The sequence below is a fragment of the Molothrus ater genome, chromosome 27, assembly GCF_012460135.2.
Source record: "Molothrus ater isolate BHLD 08-10-18 breed brown headed cowbird chromosome 27, BPBGC_Mater_1.1, whole genome shotgun sequence".
NCBI classification, from domain to species: Eukaryota; Metazoa; Chordata; class Aves; order Passeriformes; family Icteridae; genus Molothrus; species Molothrus ater.
In genome coordinates, this window is record NC_050504.2 from 4,378,240 (window position 1) to 4,400,476 (window position 22,237).

General features: G+C 56.3%; 1 protein-coding gene across 1 annotated transcript; it reads left to right on the forward strand.

The window, feature by feature from the left end:
• Nucleotides 1–1,762: 1,762 nt before the first annotated feature.
• ACE (angiotensin I converting enzyme) lies at nucleotides 1,763–19,096 on the forward strand. Its single transcript, XM_036399006.2, has 25 exons — nucleotides 1,763–2,094; nucleotides 5,402–5,569; nucleotides 6,864–6,951; nucleotides 7,519–7,662; nucleotides 7,917–8,108; nucleotides 8,253–8,350; nucleotides 8,881–9,053; nucleotides 9,337–9,560; nucleotides 10,922–11,066; nucleotides 11,360–11,458; nucleotides 11,661–11,783; nucleotides 12,252–12,463; nucleotides 12,962–13,098; nucleotides 13,370–13,528; nucleotides 13,945–14,032; nucleotides 14,232–14,375; nucleotides 14,569–14,760; nucleotides 15,110–15,207; nucleotides 15,465–15,637; nucleotides 16,081–16,304; nucleotides 16,538–16,682; nucleotides 16,886–16,984; nucleotides 17,387–17,509; nucleotides 18,042–18,229; nucleotides 18,482–19,096. Exons 1-25 carry the CDS (start codon nucleotides 1,885–1,887, stop codon nucleotides 18,670–18,672), a joined length of 3,837 nt encoding a protein of 1,278 aa, XP_036254899.1. The 5' UTR covers nucleotides 1,763–1,884; the 3' UTR covers nucleotides 18,673–19,096.
• Nucleotides 19,097–22,237: the final 3,141 nt, after the last annotated feature.

Consider the following 22,237-nt stretch of genomic DNA (forward strand, 5'->3'; position numbering starts at 1 on the left):
CTGATGCAGCTGGAGTTTTACAAGATAGGGTGACACAGAGCCATGGGCATCCTTGGAGATGGAACTCCTCCTTCAAGAGGAACTTTTTCTCCTGCAGCAGCCCCTCTTGCACCAACCTTGGAAGACACTCTTGTGTGAAAGGATGGAGCACTACCCTTCTCCTGAAGGATCATCCATTGGACACATCAGCCTTGGAAAAAGGCCTCAAATGCTGGGATTCCTGGATACCAGTGACATTGCACAGACTGTTTTGGCCTCACTGATCTCCTGAAACCCCCACTGGATCCAGAGGCTGCACCACGACCCAGGGCCGGGAAAACCCCTCCCTGGTGCAGCTGGGAACAGAGGCTGCAGGGGGACAGGAAATCTCCATTCACTGGCCCTTGGTCTCCAGCCAAATTGGACCCAAACCAACCTTTTTTTTCCAACTTCCCAGTAAACTGGACTTTCCAGAAAACTATGGCTGGTGGGGAAAGGGGTCAGCAAGGGGGGCTGGAGGCAGATGCTGACTCTGCCACCAGCTCTGCAATGTCCAGGCTCACAGGTGGTGCTGGTGCATGGGGGATTCCCTCATGGGCTTGGGGTCAGGGGGGTGAAGGGTTTTCATGTGCCCACATCAGCCTGTGCAGGTGGAGGGTGCTAGAAGAGGGTGTGAAGTTGTGATTTTTGGTGTGAGCTTTAACAGACATCAGAGGGCTGAGGTCTTCTAAGTTCTGGTTGTTTTGTTTTTTTTTTTAATGGCTCTGCACACCCCAGAGGGTGCCCAGTGCTGACAGGAGGACGTGTCCCTCTTCGAGTGGCCACACTGTCCCCGTGGAGTCACCCCACTTACTCCTTCAAGGGTCCATGATGGTGTCCAGCTGCTCTGCATCTCCCATCAGGGATAAAAGGTCAAGAGATTTCCCCCGTTCCTCATTAAAAAAAGCTCTCTCTTGGCAGGTGTTCACCATTGTGTCTGTGGGGTGGTTGCTCCAACAAGGAGTCATGAGGTCAGTCAACCCAGGGCCTAAGTTCAGCCGACACACCATTCCCAGGGCTGAGGCCAGGCCCTGGGGAAAAGGGATTTAGTTGAGTAAATAGAAAACAAAACAAAACAAAGGAGCTATCAAGCCCACTAACACAGGTCTGGTTTTCATTTTGAAGGAACTTTTTGTTACTCGTTTGTCATCAGCCTAATTCCTCCAAGTCCAAAACGCTTGGTGTGATGTGATGCGATGTGATTTCCTTCACAGCCAGGAGAAATGCTCTGTTTTGTTGAAAAATTAGGTTCTGTTGGGAAGGGGGTCCCTTTGGCAGGAAGCAGTGCGAGACAGACCTTGGCTGTGTCCCACAGGAACAGTTTCCCTCCTGTCCTTGCCCTTGCAGCCCCCACAGGTGGTCGGGGCGTTGCCGAGGGGCGTCTGCCGTGCGATGTGGGCGAGGGGAGATGTTCTGCTAAGGACCACTTGAGTTCTGCTAAGGACCACTGCGCCAAATCGGGAGGGGATTGGGACCCTGCGGGGATGGAGCTGCATCTCACCCACCCCATCCACCCCAGCCTTTCTCCTCTCTCTTTTTTCTGCCTTTCCCTGGATTCTCCTCCATCTCCTTCCTTCCTTCCTTCCTCCCTCCTGCCCAGGCCCCTTCCCCTTCCCCTTCCCTCCCGGCACTGCCAGGAGCCAAAAGGACTTTGCACCCCAAGGCAGCGATCGCTCGCCGCTCCTTCCCGCAAGCCTTGGAGCCGCCGGAGGGAGAACGGAATACTCCGCTCTTATCTGCGAGGGGAGGCAGGCTCGGTGGGCAGGGTTTGCGCGAAAGCTGCTGGCTTATAAGCAGCCGGCGGCGGAGGCAAAGCCGTCTCGGAAGGCACCGAACGGGGCCCCTCGGTGCCGCGCTCCCGCCGCGATGCCCGCGGCGCTGGGGCTGCTGCTCTGGCTGAGCCTCGCAGGTGCCCTTCGCTCCGACCTCGAGCCCCCCCAGCACAACAGCACCGAGGAAGGGGCCGCCAGCTTCGCCTCAGACTACAACCGCACGGCCGAGATCGTCCTCTCCAAAAGCGTCTTTGCCAGCTGGAATTACAACACCAACCTGACGGCCGAGAATGCTGCTCTGCAGGTGGGCGGCGGGACGGGGGCGATGCCACCACGGGGATGTCCCCAGCGCCGGGTTTGGGGGGGCTGGGTACGGTGGAGGCACTTGGTGTGGCTCCATTCCTCCCTGCGGGTTTCTGTCTCAGCGTCTCGGGGTGGCAAGCCAAGGGTGGGAGTTGTAGTCCAGGAGCTGTAGGGGTTTGCCCCAAATTGGCTTTCAGAGAGAGACTCTGCCCCGGAATGATAGCTCTGGTCCCAGAGCAGAGTCAAGGTTATTTTTAGAGGTGATTCCCTCCTCCCAGCACCTTCCACTTTCCCCCTTCCCAGAACTGTCAGTTGTCCCTGTCCCTGTCCCTGCCTGGTGTCATCACATCCCAGTGCTGAGGGTTTCAGTTTGGGGCGGACACCAGGAGCCCAAAGTGCACACAAGCAGCTGGGTGGCATCGGGACTGAGGCTGCCACCTCTTGTCCTGTGTCCCCGGCCCACGGGGATAAAGACAGAGGTGGGAAAGCACTCCAGGCTGTAGGGAATTAGACATCAGCCCAGATCAGTGCAGGAAGAACCTCTGCAGGGAGCAATGCTGTGTGCATCCCACAGTCTGGGGTGTGTTCTCCCAGGAGGTTGGATGTGTCTGGGGTGTATTAAGAGGGGCAGGGAGCAGCCCTGGGTGTGCTCTCAGTCGGGTGAGCTGCAGCCCAGCCGGGGCAATGGCAGTGCCTGGGCAGGCTGCAGTGGTTTCCCCGTCCCAGCTGTGCTCAGGAAGCTGCTGGTGGCCCCAACATGGGGTCATGGACAAGCCGCAGCTCAGGGCACACCTGCCAGTGCTGTGGCTACAGAGGCACAAGGGGCAGCGCAGCCCATAGGTGACCACGGTGTGTTTGTCCAGCCCAGAGTCACACAGGGACTGGCACACAGAGCCCTGACTCTCCAGATCCCGTGGGGATGGGAGCACAGTGTGTCCTGTGCAGGAAGGAAATGCATCTTCCTGTGCAGGGGAAAGATCACTGCCAGGTCTGGGCACTGCCAATTTGGCAGGACACTCAAGAGGGCCCAGGTGCCCCTTCAGCCTTTTTTTGTCAAGCTGACGTGATGTCTGGGCAGGCATCCAGTTCTAGCTGCAGATGTGGTGGGGTGAGGGACCTTGGGGCAGAGCAGGAACATCCCAGCTACACTGAGTCCATAATTAAGGCCAGGAGAGCACCTTGCATGGACTTTTCTCAGAAGGTGTTTCCAGAGCAGCTTTCCCCCCTTTATGTGCTATTAAAGTGTGTGAGGATCATGTCCAGGAGCTCCCTGCAATGTCGAGGCTCCTAAGCCAGCCCAGGCAGAGGAGGGGATCTGAAGCCCTGAGATCAGTCCATGATGGGGCAGCAGGGAGGTGGGGTGGGATGGGGAGTCACAGGCTGCTAAAGGAATTACAGCTGGCCAGCAGGACCCAAAAGGCTGGATTTGGGGGATCTGGGGGGCATTGGGCCAGGCAAACCCTGCACATCCACGACACAAGAGGGGCTGAGCCAGGCCACCAGGGCATGGGCAGCTCTGGGGTCTGCCACAAAAGGGGACCCTGTGACAAAGGGACAGGAGAGGCAGGAAATCAAAGGTAGGGATGGACAGAGGGATGCTGGACAGACAGATAAATGTACCATCTTTTGTAAGCTGGGATTCTGGGCAAGAGGCTGGCAATGGGGCCTGGGGGCTGCTCATGTTTGGGTGCAGAACCATGTTTGGGTGCAGATGCCTGGGCCAAGGCAGCCCCAGTGCCCTGAACTGCATCCCGAGTCTGCACTGTGCTCCCAGCAGGGAGGGACTGGGGCAGAGCTGTTGGCTGGGAGGCTTTGAGGCTGTGGGTGCCAAGGGGCTCCTGAGCCCCCCACAGGGGCATCCCCTCCAGAGAGGGAGCCCAGATGCAGGGGAAGGGCCAGCACTGTTGGGCATGGCCATGGCAAGGGGCTCTCAGGCAGCACCAGTGGCCTCAGCTCACTCCACCAGGGCTGTCAGGAGAGTTTAGGCTGCAGTTTGCCTGACCAAACGCAGGTGCCTGTTCAAGGAGAAAACAAAACACAGCTGAACTCTGCTTCCTCCAGCTCTGCACGGGGTCTGGGAAGGGGTAAAGGCATCTCCTGTTTAGAGGGGTGATGCAAGAGCAGGGTGTCTGTGGGGCCGGCACGTTGGGGGATTGGAGCCAGTTGGTGCCAGTGATGCTGTGGGCTCTGGGATGTCCCAGGGAAGCAGGGGGAGCAGTGAGGGGTAGCCAGGGGCACTTTTGGCATTCCCACAGCTGTGTGGGTATCTGCCCTGGGCAGCCTCCAACTCTGCCACACCACAACTCCCTTCCTTCCCTGCGGCCTGCTGAGGGAATGTGAAGATTAAAATAAAACAAACCAGGCATGTTGGAACCAAGCTAAAAATGCCACAAGTCACAGCTAATGAGCTCCATAAATCACACCAGGATGGCACATGGACACTGACCAGGCACTCTGCACCATCTCCCTCCACCTGCACAGGGCCAGGGCACTCTGATAAAGATTGCAGCTTCCCAAAAATACAGCTGACACTGCTCAGGCTGGGATACAAACACCTGCAATGCACCCCATCCCAAAGGCAGGGCCACAGCCCCAGCTGCCTAAATAGCACCCCACAGTGCTGGCAGCTTACTGCCAGCCCATGGCCCCAGGAAGGGAGATCAGGGCTGGCAGGAGTTGGGGGGCAGAGAGGCACCCAAAAGTGGGGACTCAGAGCAAATGGGTGAACACCAGATGTGGCATTGAGGGTGCAGACAGCCTTTTTGATTGAGGAATGTATAGAAATAGAAGTGTGCAGACGTAGTTAGGACATACAGGAAGGAGAAAGGTGAATGTGGCACCTTTATAGTTCTCTTTTGGGCTTCTGTGAAAGTGAGAAATGGCAGGATTGGAAATAAAATCAAGCCAGACCTCAGAGCTCCTTCCAAAACCAGGGCCCAGCAGATGTCAAAGCCAGTCCAGGAGCACCCAGACACCCTGACTGCATGGCCTGGACACCCTATCCCAGCACTCCCAGCCCATATGAGACCCTGGAGCTCCTTCCTAAACACCCTCACAGGCCACCAGTGGGTGCTCATGGAGAGCTCCACAGGGGAGCAGGGGCTGCAGACACGGCAGGGCCAGATGGAGCTGCTGTCTCTATCCATGGGTGCCATGGGCTGGGGACAGCCCTGCCTGTCACCCCATGTCCTGTCACCTCTGACTCCCACAAACCCTCATGACTTTGCCCCTGGCCCCCAAACCATCGCCTGGGTGGTGGCATGTCCCAGGGCTGGTCCTGAGCCCCCATGTCCCCTCTCACCCTGCAGGTCACAGCATCACTGGAGGAGCAGAACTTCACAGAGCTATGGGGGAAGAAAGCCAAGGAGCTCTATGGCGACAAGTGGAATAACTTCAGCGACCCCCAGCTGAGGAAAATCATCGGATCAATCCAGACCTTGGGACCCTCCAACCTGCCCCTGGACATGAGAGAGCAGGTAGGCAAGGTGGCAGAGGAGCCCTGGGCAAGGCTGGGGTGCTGTGAAATGCCTTAGGGGGATTTCTCACAAGCATCCAGACTCCACTGCTGGCCTGTTGCATTTTGGAGGGTGTCACTGGCCCCTACACAGTGATTGAGGTGGGGGGTGCTATCTCCAGGGTTTGCAGGGTGCCTTCTGGCCCTATTAGCCAGCCCCAACCAAATCTTGGAGCTGTCCCAGCAGGAACTGGAGATTTCCTGCTTACACAGAGCAGTCTTGAGCATCACCTGGAGACCAGCCAGGCTGTGCCCGTGGCTGGAGCCAGCTGTCCCAACCCCCCTGGGCTCAGCAGGTATGCAGCCCTCTGAAAAGAAGGGCCAATGCAGCCACCCAGCTCCTGAGCTCCCCATAAGACAAGGACTGCTGTGCCTTGGTGACACAGTTCCATGCCAGGGACATCAGGACATCCTGAGCCTTCCCCATCACAGTCCTGAGCTTTCAGGGTAATTTATCTGAATTTCGATTTCTGTGCATGAAAATATTGCCCAGGCTGAAGCTGGGGACAGGCCCTTCCTTCCCCTTCCCAGGCTACATGAGCACAGGACGGGCCCTTCCATCCTGAGCCACAGCTCCCTGACAGCCATTCCCAGCCAAGCCCTGGCAAGGCCTCGTGATGCAATCCCTTCCGGAGAGCTGTCGGCCCCAGTTCCTTCCAGGAAACCCATCCCTGCCCTCCTCCAGACAACAGACAGCATCATGCCTCCTCCCTGCACATCAGTCATGTCTCTGCCATCCCTGGGCAGCTCCATCCCACAGCCACCATTGTCCCCATCTCCATCCCCTCCGCACAGATGGAGCAGAGGAATGGGAGTGGAGAGAGGGACTGAGCAGAGGAATTTCCTTCCCTGAGAATGGGTTTCCCAGGCATGTTCCAGGAAACCTCCTGTTGCTATTGTTTGCAGTTGTTGCAGTTCACAGAAATAAAACCCCCTCATCCTCTGGCTTTTCTTCTCCTGTTTTTTTAACCCATTTAGATAAACAGCTTGTGCCATGGCCCCGCTGACAAACAGCTTCATAAACAGCCCCTCTCTGGAGCATGGATTGTCTGTCCCAAAGAGCCTCCCTGCTCCCACCACGCCAAAACCCCGAGTGATAACACACTTATCTCACCAAAAATGTGCTGTATAAACACACCAATCCTTCCCCACATCCGTCTGGACACACACACTCCAGAGCTGGGAGTAGATCCTGAAGGGCTGTTCCTGTCCCCTGGCAGCCTCTTTCCTCTCAGCAGTCTTTTCCTTTCCCACAGTACAACACCATCCTGAGCGACATGGACAAAATCTACTCCACGGCCAAGGTGTGCCTGCCCAATGGCACCTGCTGGGATCTGGAGCCAGGTATGCTCCCTGTGCCCTTCATCCTGCCAGCTGCTGGGCACCCCGTGGCCAGGACTTTGTCCTGGTCCCCACATCCTTAGCAGGTTGGGGTTGGCATGTGCCACTCATGTTAATCAGGATTGTCCCAGTGTGAGGATGGGCACTTGTTGCCCTGTTTTTTTAAGTTTTTCTAAGCCTGCTAATGTTTACATTCTTGTAACGAACTTTCTCACACATTTTATGTAAATAACTTATTGTTTTGCATTCTTTTATAAAAGAGAAATTTAATAAACTGTTACCAGTGTCATTGGAGAGGCGGCACTTTCACCCTCCAATCCACTGTCACTTTTGGAAATCTGTAAATGTTGAAGTCAGAATTAAACTTCCCTCTTTTTTCCCTTAGAAAATCCAGTGTCCACATTTTTCTGTTTCATGTCCTAGAGTGACAGGCACTTGGGTCTGGCGTGGTGGTGGTGGTGGCACCTCTGCAGGGCTTTGGCAAATGCCTCCCTCTCCAGCAATCTGAAAAATATCCGAAAAATAGGAGGACTCTGCTTTCTCACGTTCTCTTTGTCCCCTCTGTCCCAGACCTGTCGGACATCATGGCCACGTCCCGCAGCTACAAGAAGTTGCTGTTTGCCTGGGAGGGCTGGCACAACGCTGCGGGGAACCCGCTGCGCCCCAAGTACCAGGAGTTCGTGCAGCTCAGCAACGCCGCCTACGCCAAGGATGGTACAAACCAAGGGGGACCCCAAACAGGGCATGATCAGGCACCAGGGGTGGAAGTCAGGACTGGGATATTGGGATGCCCTACTGCTCTCCTCGCCCTGCATGCAGCCAGGCATCCAGCTTCTATTTCCCAAGTATCAACACTTTAGGGAAAGGGAAAAAATCCTGCTGCTAGTCCCTGGTCCCACCTTTAGGGGTGGGTAGTGGGGGCAGCCTTTGGGGTCTGGAGACAGAGGCTTTCCCTGTGTCCCTGGCAGGATTCGATGACACAGGCAGCTACTGGCGCTCCTGGTACGACTCAGACTCCTTTGAGAAGGACCTGGAGCACATCTACAACCAGCTGGAGCCACTCTACCTCAACCTGCACGCCTTCGTCCGGAGGAAGCTGTACGACCGCTATGGGCCCAAATACATCAACCTGAAGGGTCCCATCCCTGCTCACCTCCTGGGTAAGAGATGAGCCTCCCCCAGCCTGTGCCCAGAGGTGCTGCTGGGGTCAGAGGGACACACACACGGCCAGACAGGTCCTAGTTATCACTGTGTTTCTCTTCTGACCTGCCACCAGCTCTGCTCCAGCTATTTTCTCTTTTCAGGGAACATGTGGGCTCAGCAGTGGAACAACATCTATGACCTGATGATCCCCTACCCTGAGAAGCCCAACCTTGACGTCACGAGCACCATGGTGCAGCAGGTGATGGGCTGAGGGACTCATTGGAGGGACCAGGGAGAAAAAGCAGGAGGTGTTGCCACGGCTGGCCCATGACATTGACCCCATGGGAGTAATTTCTCATACTTGTATAAGGGACAGCAGAAAATCTATGTCTGGGAGGGGAAGGAACAAAGAAGTGACCTTATTCCATATCTGGCAGTGACCAAAGAGGCAGCAGGGGGACAAAAGTGGGCAGTGCACTGGGACTGCTTCCACTCCCCAGGCTGGGGGTTGAATTGCTGCATTCACACCATCACACAGCTCCAAGCCCTTCTTGGGTATAAGTCCTGCTCCCTTCTCCTGCCCCTGCTGAGCTCCAGCACCATTACTCGGTGCTTTTTAGCAATGTTCACACCAGTTCTGGGGCTAGGCCTCCCCATCGCAGAGAGGGGCAGGACCTCAGTCCCTGGGAGCAACTCACCCCCTTCCCACAGTCCTGGAGCACTGGAGGCAATGCCCAGGGCACAGGCAGCCCCTTCCTCAGCCATAACCCACTGCTTGCTTCCCACCAGGGCTGGAATGCCACTCACATGTTCCGGGTCTCGGAGGAGTTCTTCACCTCCCTGGGGCTCCTGGAGATGCCCCCTGAATTCTGGAAGGAGTCCATGCTGGAAAAGCCAACAGATGGGCGGGAGGTGGTGTGTCACGCCTCAGCCTGGGACTTCTACAACCGCAAGGACTTCAGGTCTGTGGGGACATGCAGGGACCCAGGGCTACAGGGCAAGACCCTCTCCTATGCCTGTTGGTGGTCCCCCTTTTGGGTACCCCCAGCCTGGCCAAGCACCCCAACATGGCCCTTTCTGAGGGGAGGTCTGGAGTGGCCATGCTGCCCTCCCTTGCCCTCCACTTTCCCTTCCCCTGTGGGGTGCTGCCATGCTCTCTGAGACTGTGGGGAGTCCTTCCTATCAAGGGGGTGCGCAGGCAGCTCAGGGGTCCCTCACTGGGCTCAGGCAATGCTGTTTCCCCAGGATCAAGCAGTGCACAACGGTGACCATGGAGCAGCTGTTCACAGTGCACCACGAGATGGGCCACATCCAGTACTACCTGCAGTACAAGGACCAGCCCGTGTCCTTCCGCAGCGGGGCCAACCCTGGCTTCCATGAGGCCATCGGTGATGTCCTGTCCCTCTCTGTCTCCACCCCCAGCCACCTCAAGAAAATCGGTCTCCTCAGCAATGCTACTGAGGATGAAGGTATGGCAGCCACCCTGGGGAGCTGCTGGGTGACCTGGAGGGCTCTGGCACTGCCCGTGGCGCTGGGAAGGGTTTGAGACACGCCAGGGTGGGTTGCAGTCTGGAAATGCAGGCAAGAGCTGCCACAACCCCTTCTCATCTCCATGGGTCCATGCACAACCCCCTCTTGTCTCCATGGGTCCGCGTAGAGCCCTTCTTGGCTCCATCCTCGTCACCCCTGAGGCAGGAGTGATGCTCTCCAGAGCTCGTCTGTGCCTCTCCTCACCAACAGAGCCCAGACTGGAAAACAACATTTTTGTGCTTGATTGGCTTTGACCTTTCTAGCATTCCTCCCTCCCTCCCTCCCTCCCTCCCCAAGAAGCATCCACCACTGGAGCTGCTGGTGTGGCTCTGAGGAGGTGGCACCAAGCATGAACGCGCACAGTCACGAGGGCAGGCAGAGGGTGACGTGTCCAGCTGCCAGCCAGCACAGCAGGGCAGGACTTGTCGCTGCAGGCACTGCCCAGCTCATCAAGAGCCTCATCCTCCCACTCGACATCCCTCAGCCAGCACATCAAAGCAGATGGTGGCAGAAGAAATTGAGCACTCCCAGACCTGCCCCAGGCGCTGCTTGGCAGAGCAGGGACAGTCCTGGGATCCTCCTGCCGTGTCATTAAATACGTTTTATGACAAGAAAGACATCACAGCAGCCAAGAGCATGGGGCCAGTGCTGCATAAACACAACGAGGCAGATGGTCTCTGCCTCGAGCCATTGCTACCCGGCTTGCCAGCCCTTGGCAGCCAGGCTGCCGTGGTGATGGCAGCCAACAGCCCCTCAGGGCAGTGCTGCCAACCCTTCTCTGACCCCACAGCTTCAGCTGGGTCTCCAGCAGGTCTTTCTCCAAACTTCCTTCCCCGGGTTTCCTTGAGGGGGAAAACAGATGGCACCATCCCCTGTGCTCCTCATGGTACGGTGGTGGCTGTCCTAGAGTTGACTCTGGTTCTGGGTCTAAACCATCAGAGCCTTTGCAGTGGTGTGACCGCAGAACAAACTCCCCCAAAGCCCCTCACCCTGAGGCCCCAGGGTGGAGGTGTGACGATTTACACTCACCAAAGACCTTTGAGAGCTGGGCTAAGGGCAAGGGGACACCACAATTGTCACTCTCATTGTCCCCACTCAGTAAAAGGCACGTGTTGCCCCAGGTAGCAACTGTATCTATAGAAACCTCCTGTGTCCTACAGAGCCTTCTCTAGGAGCAAGGTTGGGTGTCGAGATGTTGTCCCCATTTCTCATCCACCCTCTTGCCCACTAAAATTCTGGTGCCTGTAGTGCTGTCTATGCAGACTCCTTTCCAGCCTGGTTCAGGCTCTGTTTCATGCAGAGAGCAATATCAACTACCTGCTGAAGATGGCCCTGGAGAAGATTGCCTTCCTGCCCTTTGGCTACCTCATCGACCAGTGGCGCTGGAACGTGTTCAGTGGCCGCACGCCGCCGAGCCGCTACAACTACGACTGGTGGTACCTGAGGTGGGGGACAGTCACCAAGGGTGGGTGTGGCTCTGGAAGCTGGGCATGTGCAAGGAAGGGAGGCAGGAAAGAGGAAAGAAAAAGCGTAAAAGTAGCCACGGAGATGGCAGGAGAACAATGGATAGATGGGTGGGTGGGTAGGATGGAAGGATAGGTGAGTGGATGGACGGATGGACAGATGGATGGAATCATGCTCTAAGTGTGCAGATTTCTTCAGCACTGGGCCAAGCCTTCCCATCCTTTGACTAGATTCTTCTGACCCTTTATTATTCCCATGCTCATGTTGTCCACAGAACCAAATACCAGGGCATCTGCGCCCCGATTTCAAGGAACGAGAGCAACTTTGACCCTGGAGCAAAGTACCATATCCCAGGGAACACTCCTTACATCAGGTAGAGGAACTGTTGGCAAAGGGGACCAAGGTTTGGGGTGCAGTGGGTGGGGGATGACCTCTGCAGGCAGGGACTGTCATGTGCTGCTCCTGCTCAAGACAGAGATCTCCCAACACTTGGACCACAAATGCTGGGATTGAGCTCTTGGACTTGTCTGCTTCCCCTTGTCCCCAGTTCTGACCTTCATGGGCTTCCTTGGCAGGTACTTTGTGAGCTTCATCCTCCAGTTCCAGTTTCACAAGGCACTGTGCCAGGCAGCCAACCACACCGGTTCCCTGCACACCTGTGACATCTACAAGTCCAAAGAGGCTGGAGACAAACTCAGGTGGGGACAAAGGAGGGTCAGGAAAATCGCCATGGGCAGATGTGTGCATGGAAGCTGATGGTGTGCAAAGGAAGGAAAGAAGAAAGGAAGGAAGGAAAAGTGAACTGGAGAAATAGCTTTGCAGATGGATGGATGGATGGATGGAAATACGTGGAAGCACTGGGGTGGGGTGAGTGGTCCTCACCAGAGTATTGCTATTGTCCCAGCCATGAGCTCCCACCCAGACAAGAGGTCACTAAAGCACAGCTGGCTCCTTTTGATTCCCTGGGTGTCAAATGCATGAGTGTGTGACAGGGAATCCTCAGTTCCCACATGCAGGACAGGTGGTGGCTTCCAGGGCAGTTCCCAGGTTCATGTCCCACCCTGGAACAGCATTTTCAAGCCTTAAGATGCTGAGATACTATCACTGCTCCTCTCCCATCCATCCTCTGGCCTCATGCTGGCTCTTGCTGTTCTGCTCCTCCACAGGGAAGTGCTGAAAGCTGGGTCCTCAAAGTCGTGGCAGGAAATCCTCTTGAATCTCACTGGCACGGGTCAGATGGATGCTGAACCCCTCCTGGAGTATTTCAGCCCTGTCACCAAGTGGCTTCAGGAGCAGAACAACAAGACCAATGAGGTGCTGGGCTGGCCTGAGTTTGACTGGCGTCCCCCTGTCCCTGAAGGCTACCCTGAAGGCATTGGTAAGGCTGCAGCTCCATCCTGGGTGCGGGAAGGGTCAGGAAGAAGTCCTCCAAGGGACATCATTAATCCACAGGCAGAAGCAGAGGAAGGTCTCTGCTGTGGGTGGGGTGTTCCCCATATCAGGAAAGAGAAATAGCCAGCTCCAGTGAAGTCCCACGGGGTGTTGCTTCCCAGGAGGCAGGTGCCATTGTCTGAAGCTGCACAGTGGTGTCATCAGTCATGGTGTGAAGAGTTTCTCTTCTTAATTGTGTCCTTTGTGCTCATGTGGGAGAGTCTAGGGCATGCAACTTGTCCTGTCACCCCGTCCTCTGTCTAATGGGACACCCCAGCTGGGCACTTCTTCCCCAATTCTTAGCTCAGCCTGCTCCCAGGTTGTGGCATCCTTCAATGGACCTGCAGTTCTGGGAAAAGCTTAATTATGGCTTCTCCATGGGATAGTGCTCTTGCAACTTCTCCTGACCTTTCTCGTCTCTTCCCCAATTTATTTCCTCCTCTAGACAAAATAGCAGATGAGGCACAAGCTAAAGAGTTCTTGTCCGAGTACAACAGCACAGCTGAGGAAGTGTGGAATGCCTACACTGAGGCATCCTGGGCCTACAACACCAACATCACTGACCACAACAAGGAGATCATGGTATGGGAATGACCCTGGGGCTGTGCAGGGAGAGCCAGCAGCCAGGGAGGGCAGGTGGTACCCAGGGCACGTTTCACAGAACCTCTGAAAGCCAGGACAGCCTCTGCCCCTTGTAAAACGATAACGTTCTCACCCTTTTCCTTGAAAACCCTCATCATCCCATGAGGTACCCACAAAGGCAGCTGTGGGGAGGGTGGCAGGGATGCCAGGTGGTGTTTCTAGCAGTGGCCTGTGTCTTCTCCCTGAAGTAACTCTTCTTCTCTCATTGTAGCTGGAGAAGAACTTGGCCATGTCCAAGCACACCCTGGAGTACGGCATGAGGGCCAGGCAGTTTGACACCTCTGATTTCCAGGACCAAAGTGTCACCCGCATCCTCAAGAAGCTGAGTGTCATTGAGAGGGCAGCCTTACCTGAGAATGAGCTGAAGGAGGTGAGTGGCAAGGGGACAGAGCAAGAGAGGGTGTCCCTTGCCATCACCTTGTGTGAAGACAAAAGTTTCTCTCAGAATTTAGGAAATGCCACTGGGCAGCCACCATCCGCCTTGAAAAAGGTGACAGCTTGGTACCTTCTACACAAAGCCAAAATCCTTGTTTTCAGGATTTCCCACCCAAATGTTGCCTAACCCAGGCTGCATGGGGCCTGGATGTTTGGGCGACAATAGCACACTGCTTGTTGGCCCCAGGCCCTCTTGTATGGACCCTGTGTTACCTCCGTTGGGGTCACACTTGATCTTGGAAGGGACCAGAGTAAAGCACCCCAAAACCTCAATGGGCTGGGACATCCTCCAATATCCTCCAATATCAGGAGCTAGGATAACCACTTTACACACTCTGATTTCTTTTGCAGTATAACACCCTGCTCTCAGACATGGAGACCACCTACAGCGTGGCCAAGGTCTGCACAGAGAACAAAACCTGTCACCCACTGGATCCTGGTAAGATCTAGCAGGGTGTCCTGTGGGGCATCAGCAGCTGGCCCAGAAGGGAGGGAATTTTCTTAATGTGGGCATGAAGAAAGGCCACGAAGGGTTCTTTCACCTTCTCTGTGATAGCCCCTGAGCAACATGGTATAGAACCATTGCACCTGCTCAGCCCATCCAACAGCATCTCAGTGGCTTTGTTGCTCTCTCTCAGACCTCACAGACATCATGGCCAACTCTCGGGACTATGACAAGCTCCTCTTTGCCTGGAAGGGCTGGCGGGATGCTTCTGGGAAGAAGATGAGGAACAACTACAAGCGATATGTGGAGCTGAGCAACAAGGCAGCCATGCTCAATGGTCAGTGCCCTGCTCCCCTAGAGCCCACCATGGCCCTCTTCACACAACTGGGAGCCAAAATCCCAAGGGTGTGGAAGTATCACTAACTCCCAGGAGATCTACTCTCAGTCTCTCTTGGAGTGTCTGAACAGCAAGACAGAGTCTTGCCCAAGAAGGACAGAGTCTGACAGCTTCTGCTCTTGCCCTACCACAGGCTACACGGACAATGGGGCCTACTGGAGATCCCTGTATGAGACACCCACCTTCGAGGAAGATCTGGAGAGGCTGTATCTGCAGCTGCAGCCCCTGTACCTCAACCTGCATGCTTATGTACGCCGAGCCCTCTACAAAAACTATGGTGCAGAGCACATAAACCTGAGGGGTCCCATCCCTGCCCATCTGCTAGGTAAGGGCTCTGCTTGAGCTACACTGCGTCTCCCACCAGGTGTGGCTGTCCCTGTGCCATGCCAAGAGTTAAGACTGGTCTCTGTTCAGCTCTGGCTGAAGGGAAAAGCTCCCCTGGGATGGGTCTGTAGAGGCCAATCTACCCCAGGGAAGGGCAGCATGCTCAGCATGATTTGACTTCTCTTGCATGGCTGGGCTCCTGCCTACATTGCCCTTATGCAGGCAGGGCAGGGGACCAGGCAGGGCAGGGACCAGGCAGGGTGATCCACCTGTGCAGGAGGAGGGAGTAACTGGTTGCTCTCCTCTCCCTGTCTCCCTCCTGAGCTGTGTCATCCTTCTGTGCTTCCCAGGCAACATGTGGGCTCAGTCGTGGTCCAACATTTTCGACCTGGTGGTACCTTTCCCAGATGCCACCAAGGTGGATGCCACCCCGGCCATGAAAAACCAGGTCAGTGCTTTTCTAGGCTGCTCTGGGGAAATCCCTTGGGACCCAGCAACCTTTGGCTGTTACCACCACCCATGCTGCCAAATGCTCTAATGCTGCCAAAAAAATCCATGTCTCATCTGTATTCTCCCTACCTCTGTATGCCAAGACCTGGATCCAGGTCTAGCTGACTCCAGGAGATTCCCCTGCCCAGAGCAAGGTTACCCCTGTCCTCCCATCCTTCCACATTGCCCCTCAGCGGGTCTCTGTTCTTTCCCCAGGGCTGGACACCCAAGAGAATGTTCGAGGAGTCAGACCATTTCTTCACCTCTCTGGGCCTCATCCCAATGCCACAGGAGTTCTGGGACAAGTCCATGATCGAGAAGCCATCGGACGGGCGGGAGGTGGTGTGCCACGCCTCAGCCTGGGACTTCTACAACCGCAAGGACTTCAGGTGCCCCTGGGGAGCAGGGGGTGGCCACTGCTGGTGTGGTGCTGGGGCAGAAAGGGTCTTTGTAGAATAAGGGCAGGTGGGCTGATGCCACCAGTGTATCTTGCTCTGTGGCTGTGGCACCCCAGCTGTGGCACTTCTCTTGGTTCCCAAGATGCTGGTAGGAGTCCCCATGGTGGATGGAGGGCAATCCATGCCTGCCCCCCTGCCCTGTCCTGGAGAATGGAAAAGCTGATGAACAGGGACAGGGAATGGGCAGGGTCAGCAGGAGATGCAGGAGGAGGAAGAGACCAACCCAGTGGAGTTAGGACCAGCCTGGCCTGACATCAGATGTGGGGAGGGGACACACAGAAAGGAAAAATAGCTCAAGGGGGCCTGATGGTTCCTGGAGGTTTTCATGCCACCACTGCTCTCCCTTCTCCCCCAACCCCTGTCTCCTGGTCCAGGATCAAGCAGTGCACCGTGGTGAACATGGATGACCTCATCACAGTGCACCACGAGATGGGCCACGTCCAGTACTTCCTGCAGTACAAGGACCAGCCTGTCTCCTTCCGGGATGGGGCCAACCCTGGCTTCCATGAGGCTGTTGGGGATGTCATGGCCTTGTCTGTCTCCACCCCCAAACACCTCCACAGCATCAATCTGCTGGACCAAGTCATGGAAAACGAAGGTGAGCTGGAGAGCCACACAGCAGATGTGGGGATGCTGATGGGAACAGCTGGAAATGCACATGGTCAGGAGGGGCTGGGCAAGGTTGAAGGGCTCAGGGACACACATGGTGGCTTTGCATGAATGGAGGGGACAGGACCTGTTGAGGACACCCAGTTCTGGGGCAGAATGACCCACGGAGGGAGGAGAGGTGGATACAGCACTGTCTTGCTCACATCTTCATGCCCCGGGCAGAAAGTGATATTAACTATCTGATGAGCATCGCCCTGGACAAAATTGCCTTCCTGCCCTTCGGGTACCTCATGGACCAGTGGCGCTGGAAGGTGTTTGATGGGCGGATCAAGGAGGACGAGTACAACAAGGAGTGGTGGAACCTCAGGTAGGATTGAATTCAGACCCCTGTCTGGGATAAGGGCCTTGGCTGTCATCCCACTGGGTGTTTTCTCCTTGTGGTCCAGCTGACTGCAATGGGAATGATGAGATACACAGCCCCCATCCTGTCCTCACACCCCACTCTGTTCCTTCCCACTTTGCCCCATCTCCTCCTCCCTAGGCTGACCTGACTCTCCCTCTCTTACACAGGATGAAGTACCAGGGCTTGTGCCCACCAGCACTGAGGTCTGAAGATGACTTTGACCCCGGGGCCAAGTTTCACATTCCTGCTAACGTCCCTTACATTAGGTGAGCCAGCAGGGCTGGGGCACAAGCGACACCACTTGGACATAGAAGCAGGATCCCCAGGTCAGATGCCAGCGATGACACCTTTCTCCATGGCTGGTGGTACCATCCTGCATGGGCTGGGCAGCTCCAGAGACCCTGACAGAGCTTCAGACAAGAAGTCTGAATTTAGGGGAATTTCTCCCTATCCAAGGAAGATGAGCTCCTCCCCTCCAACAAACATAAAACACATTATGGGAGAAATGGCCTCAGCAGGCTGAGCTGAGCTGGAGAAGGTGTAGCTCCAAAACCAGTGATGCTCCTCCAGACTGGGGGGGTGCAGCCAGAGAATGAGGGGAGCCACATCCCCTCTGTTGCACAGGCACAAGCAGGGTCCATTCCCATCTCTTCATCCCTCTCCACCAGGTACTTCGTCAGCTTTGTGATCCAGTTCCAATTCCACAAAGCACTCTGTGATGCAGCCGGGCACAGGGGTCCCCTGCACACCTGTGACATCTACAAGTCCAAGGAGGCTGGGAAGATCTTGGGGTAGGTGTGTGGGGCAGGGTAAAGCCAAGGCAAAAATATCCCCAAATACCTTGAAGCCAGCCCAGCAAGACAGGAGGCAACACAGCCCCCAGTCATCCCTCCCATCCCATACTTGGGGGGACACCCTGGGCTGGGTGCTGGGGCTGTGATTGCAAAGGCAGCCACTAGATGGTAGCTAGGCCCCTGCCAGGGGGAAGGCTCCCTCCTCCTCCTCCTCCTCCTCCTCCTCCCAGCCCCCAGTTCCTTAGGGAAAACAACCCCCTTGCTTCAAGAAAAGCACCTGCAAAATTAACTCTCTCACCCAGGGACTGCTCTGCATCAGGCTGGATTCACTGGAGGTTTTTAATCCATGCAAACCCCTCTTCCCCCACAGATAAATGTCCTTTCCTGTGCTCCAGGCTGGCAGCCCTATGGTTCTGGGGGTTCAGACTGTACCCAGGGATGCTGACACCAAGAACTCCAAGGGAAAGGGAGGGGCTGGCAGCCAAGAGGGTGATGGGGAACACACTGGAGCTGATTTCTCCTGCCACAGGGATGCCCTGAAGCTGGGTTTCAGCAAGCCATGGCCCGAAGCCATGCAGCTCATCACAGGACAGCCCAACATGTCAGCAGAGGCCCTGATGAGCTATTTCGAGCCACTCATGACATGGCTGGAGAAAGAGAACCAGAAGAATGGGGAGGTGCTGGGCTGGCCCGAATACAGCTGGACTCCTTACACAGGTATGCAGGGCTCAGCCAAGCACAGCAGGTCCATGACTGGCCAGGGCTCAGCCCTCACCAGGGTCAGAATGAAATGGAGCTCTCTTGGTGCCACTTGGCCATCCCAAAAATCACAGGGTGTTTGGATACTTCTCCTTGATTCCTCATGGAGCTGAGGCCAAAGGGCATCCAAGAGACCAGCAAAGGTGGCCCAACACACCACAGCCCAGAGCCCCCAGCAAAAACCATGTCTCTCTTTTCTCTCTTTTCCAGCCCAGCAAGATGACTCCAGCACAACTGATTTCCTGGGAATGTCCCTGACCAAAAGTCAAGCCACAGCTGGGGGCTGGGTCCTGCTTGCCCTGGCACTCATCTTCCTGATCACCACCATCTTCTTCGGTGTCAAGTTCTTCCTAGCCAGGGGAAAGGCCTTCACATCCATCTCAGAAATGGAACTGAAATAAGGCAGCCACCAGCAGGGCAACATAGACAGGGTGCAAGCATGGGCACTTGGCCATGGGCACACTTGCCAAGGAAGCCATGGGTTTCCACAACCCAGGATTACTCTCTCCTATCAGGTCAGACATTCCTTTCCACTATGCAAGAGCCAGAGCAGAGAAGAGCTATTTATTTGTCAATGTCTGAATCAGGGGAAAGAGAAGTTGAGGCTCCGGCAGGCACGGAGCCGTCACAAGCTGCCCCTGTGCCCAGGGCTAGAGCTGGTCCAGCCTGGTCACCCACCAGCCAATTCTGACCTGTGGGCAAAGCCACAGGGACTTGAGTGACAGAGGGCAGTTTGGGGAGGGATGGAGCACATCCTGGTTTGCCTGCTACCAGGCTGTTCGCTTGCATGGATGAAAAATAAACCTATGTCTTGTCCCCCTTGGAGCAGCAGCTCAGCTTCTTCTTGCCTGTGGGCTGGGGGCTCAGTGGAACAAGGCTCTCAAACAGGAGAGCTGCCACCCCAACCCAGTGCAGACACAAATCCCCGGGGACCAGTCTGGCTTTGGGGCAACATAACTGCAGCAGCCGGCTTCTCCCCTCCCCATCTGAAAGCTCAGCCTCCCTTTGCAGCATCTCCATCCTCCCCTGAACCGCGGCTCCATCAGAGCTGACAGCTCGTGGGTTCACAGTGCAGCACGTGCCTCGGCGAGGGGCTGAATCAGGGCCAGGAATCCCCAAAGTCCAGACATGAGCTGTTTAAAGGGCTGGGGGGTCAGCAGGCTGGAGCTCACCCCTGCTGTCACTCCAGCAGCAGAGCCACACTTACGTAAGAGCCGGGGAGGGGGTTCCAAGGTCAGCGATCGCCTCCTGCCCTCCAGCTCCTGATTATCTTGGGCTCAGCCGTGCTTTGAGGCCCACCCGTCCCCCCCTCGTCCTCCCCGTCCCCAGCCTCGTCTTTCTTCTGCTTCTGTAAATAAAACTTCGTATTTGTTCTGCAGTGATTAGGTGCAAAACTAATCCCAGGCTGGGGATTATTGCAGCCTTAAAGAGCTGTGATCTGCTGCAGCCCGAAGCAGCAGGGGAAATGAGGGGATCTGGATGATCCACCCGTCCCTATCCCATCCCATGGCCTCTGCCCTCGGCCACGGGAGGCTGAGGCCTGGGAGCGGCTCGCTGCACCTGGCAGAGGAGCAGAAGGCAGGTGTCTGCCCGCCCACGCTCGGGTGTTTGTTTGCTTTCCATCTCCTCGAGTGCAGGACGCCCACGGGGAGGTGGCACCCCAACCTTCCATGGCTCTGCCCAGTGCCAGAGCCCGAGCGGCAGCCCCGGCAGCACGGATCAGTGAGAGCAGCTCTCACACCGTGTCCTTCCCTCACCACATCCCGGGGCATCTGCTTTCCATCCCGGCACACCAGGCTCCCTCCTCTCCCCCTTCCCGGCAGTGCGTTGCTCATGGAGCACAGACCTGGCACGGTGAGAGCTGAGCTGGAAGCCAAGAGTATTTTCAGCCTGGGAAAGCAGGCTGGTGCAGGTGTGCTCCATCCAGCTCAGTTCCTCGCTGGTAATTTTGAGCTCCTTGGCTCCTTTCTGCCCCATTAGTGGAGGAAAAGAGGTCTCCAAGATCATCAAGATCCTGCAAGTTTCATGAAAATTGCTTTCTGGAGAAGAGGATTAAAAAGAAAAAAAGAAAAAGGAAAAAATAAATAGAGCCACACTGAACACTGTCACTCAGGGAGTGCAACATACACTCAGCCCTAGCTAGACATCAGAGAATCCACACAGGAGCTGAGTTCGCCCTGCCAGGGACACGAGTGTGGATGATGGGTGCACTGAGCTGTGTCCAGGGGCACACAGACAGCCCAGGCCCACCAGCCATGCAGAGGACAGAGGCCGACACAGGCTCCTTCAGCACAGGTCCAAGCTCTGTGCAGCAGGTGGGATTGGACACCAGCCAACCTTCCACATGGGGCCAAGGTCCACGCAGCAGATGGGATGGGGTTGGACACCAGGCTATCTTCAACACGGGGGCAAAGTCCACCCAGGAGCAGGGGCTGGACCCAAGGTTATGCCCAGTGCAGCCCAGGGGGAGGCTGAAGGTGCCCCCTTGAGCTCCACTGGAGCTTCTTGGCTGAGATGGGGGGGCCTGGGTGAAACTTTTGAGGGCAGTGAGGGCCAGCTCGTGCTCCAAGGGCTCTGCCAAGCCAGCAGCAGTGTTTTACAAGATAGCTTTAGACCAAGGATGATTTCCCTTCCCCGTCGTGATAACATCTGGAGAGATTTTGCTGCCTTCTGCCTTCTGCATCATGCTTGCAGCTGAAATTAGGAGGCTCAGCGAAATCACTCCCTAAGGAGAAAAAAGAAACGTAAAAGCAGAAAAAAGGAGGAGATTCCCCCTTAATTCACAGAGCTCCTGGAGGGGAGCTCAGGAGGGAGCAGGTACTGAGGCTTGGGGGGCTGCTTTGCACCCCCCTGCCTGTACATGGATCTTCCAGAGGAGATTTGCTTTAAAATCACAGTAATTCAAAGCAAGAAACACTCTGGGCTCCCTTCCCCAGCACAAGGACCCTTTGGGAATCAGAGGAACCCATTTTTCATTTTCTTTCAGGTCCATTTTTCCCCTTGGGAAGGTGGCTGGGGTTCCCACACCCCACGGCCCCGTGGTGCTGGTGGGGCCTGGCCAGGGCAGGTCTATTCTTAGCCTGGGTGGCCAGGCAGGAGCAGACAGGGTGCACGGGCTGCGTTCCTCACATTCCCCTCCGGGGGACAGGGAGCGCCTGGAAATGCACAGCCACAGCTTGGCAGCAGCTGGGGCCATCACAAGGGGCCACCGTGGGCAGGGGAGAGGGGCCAGGTGGCCCTGGGGGGTCTCAGGGGCCAGGAATTGTGGAAGGGATGCAGTGAGCTGCAGGAGGGACTGGGAGAGCTCCATCCCTGCAGCCCCTGTGAGCTCTGGTCAGCACCATCCTTCCCTCCCACTGCTCAAGCAGGGCTGAGGGGAGTAAAGGTGAATTTGGGGGCGAGGGAGAAGACCCCATATTTCCCCCCTAAGCAAGTACAGACTCTTCCCAGCCCCATGGCTCAGCTGGAATTCCCTGCCAAGGGGGACAGGGCCAGATCCAAGGCAAATGACAGCTCTACCCTCCCGATGTCCCTCCTTGATGGAGGGGTGTCACCCTGCCTGTGGCTGGATGCACTGGGCACCCACTGGGGTCCCGTCCTCCCCAGGGGATGCACCCAGGGGTGCCAGCTGTGCTGACCACCTCCCCAGCCCCACAGAGCCCCTGCCCTGCACGGGCACCATCGCCCTGCCCCAGGGTGCCTCAGCAGCAGGACCCCAAAGCAGGCTCTGCCCGTGTCCCAGTGCTGGTGGGGAACTGTCCCCACCCTTTGGGGCTCCCCCCTGAGCTGACACTGTCCCACTGAGGCAGCCCAGGTGACAGGGAGAGAATTGTCCCCACCAAAAGTGCTGGGAACTTGGCACAGGCTCCTCTCCCCCGTGCCCAGGGGAGTTCCCAGTCAGGCAGACCCGCTGCATGCTGCCTTTCCCTGCTCCTCCCTGCAGCATCACGAGTTATTGCAGCCTGC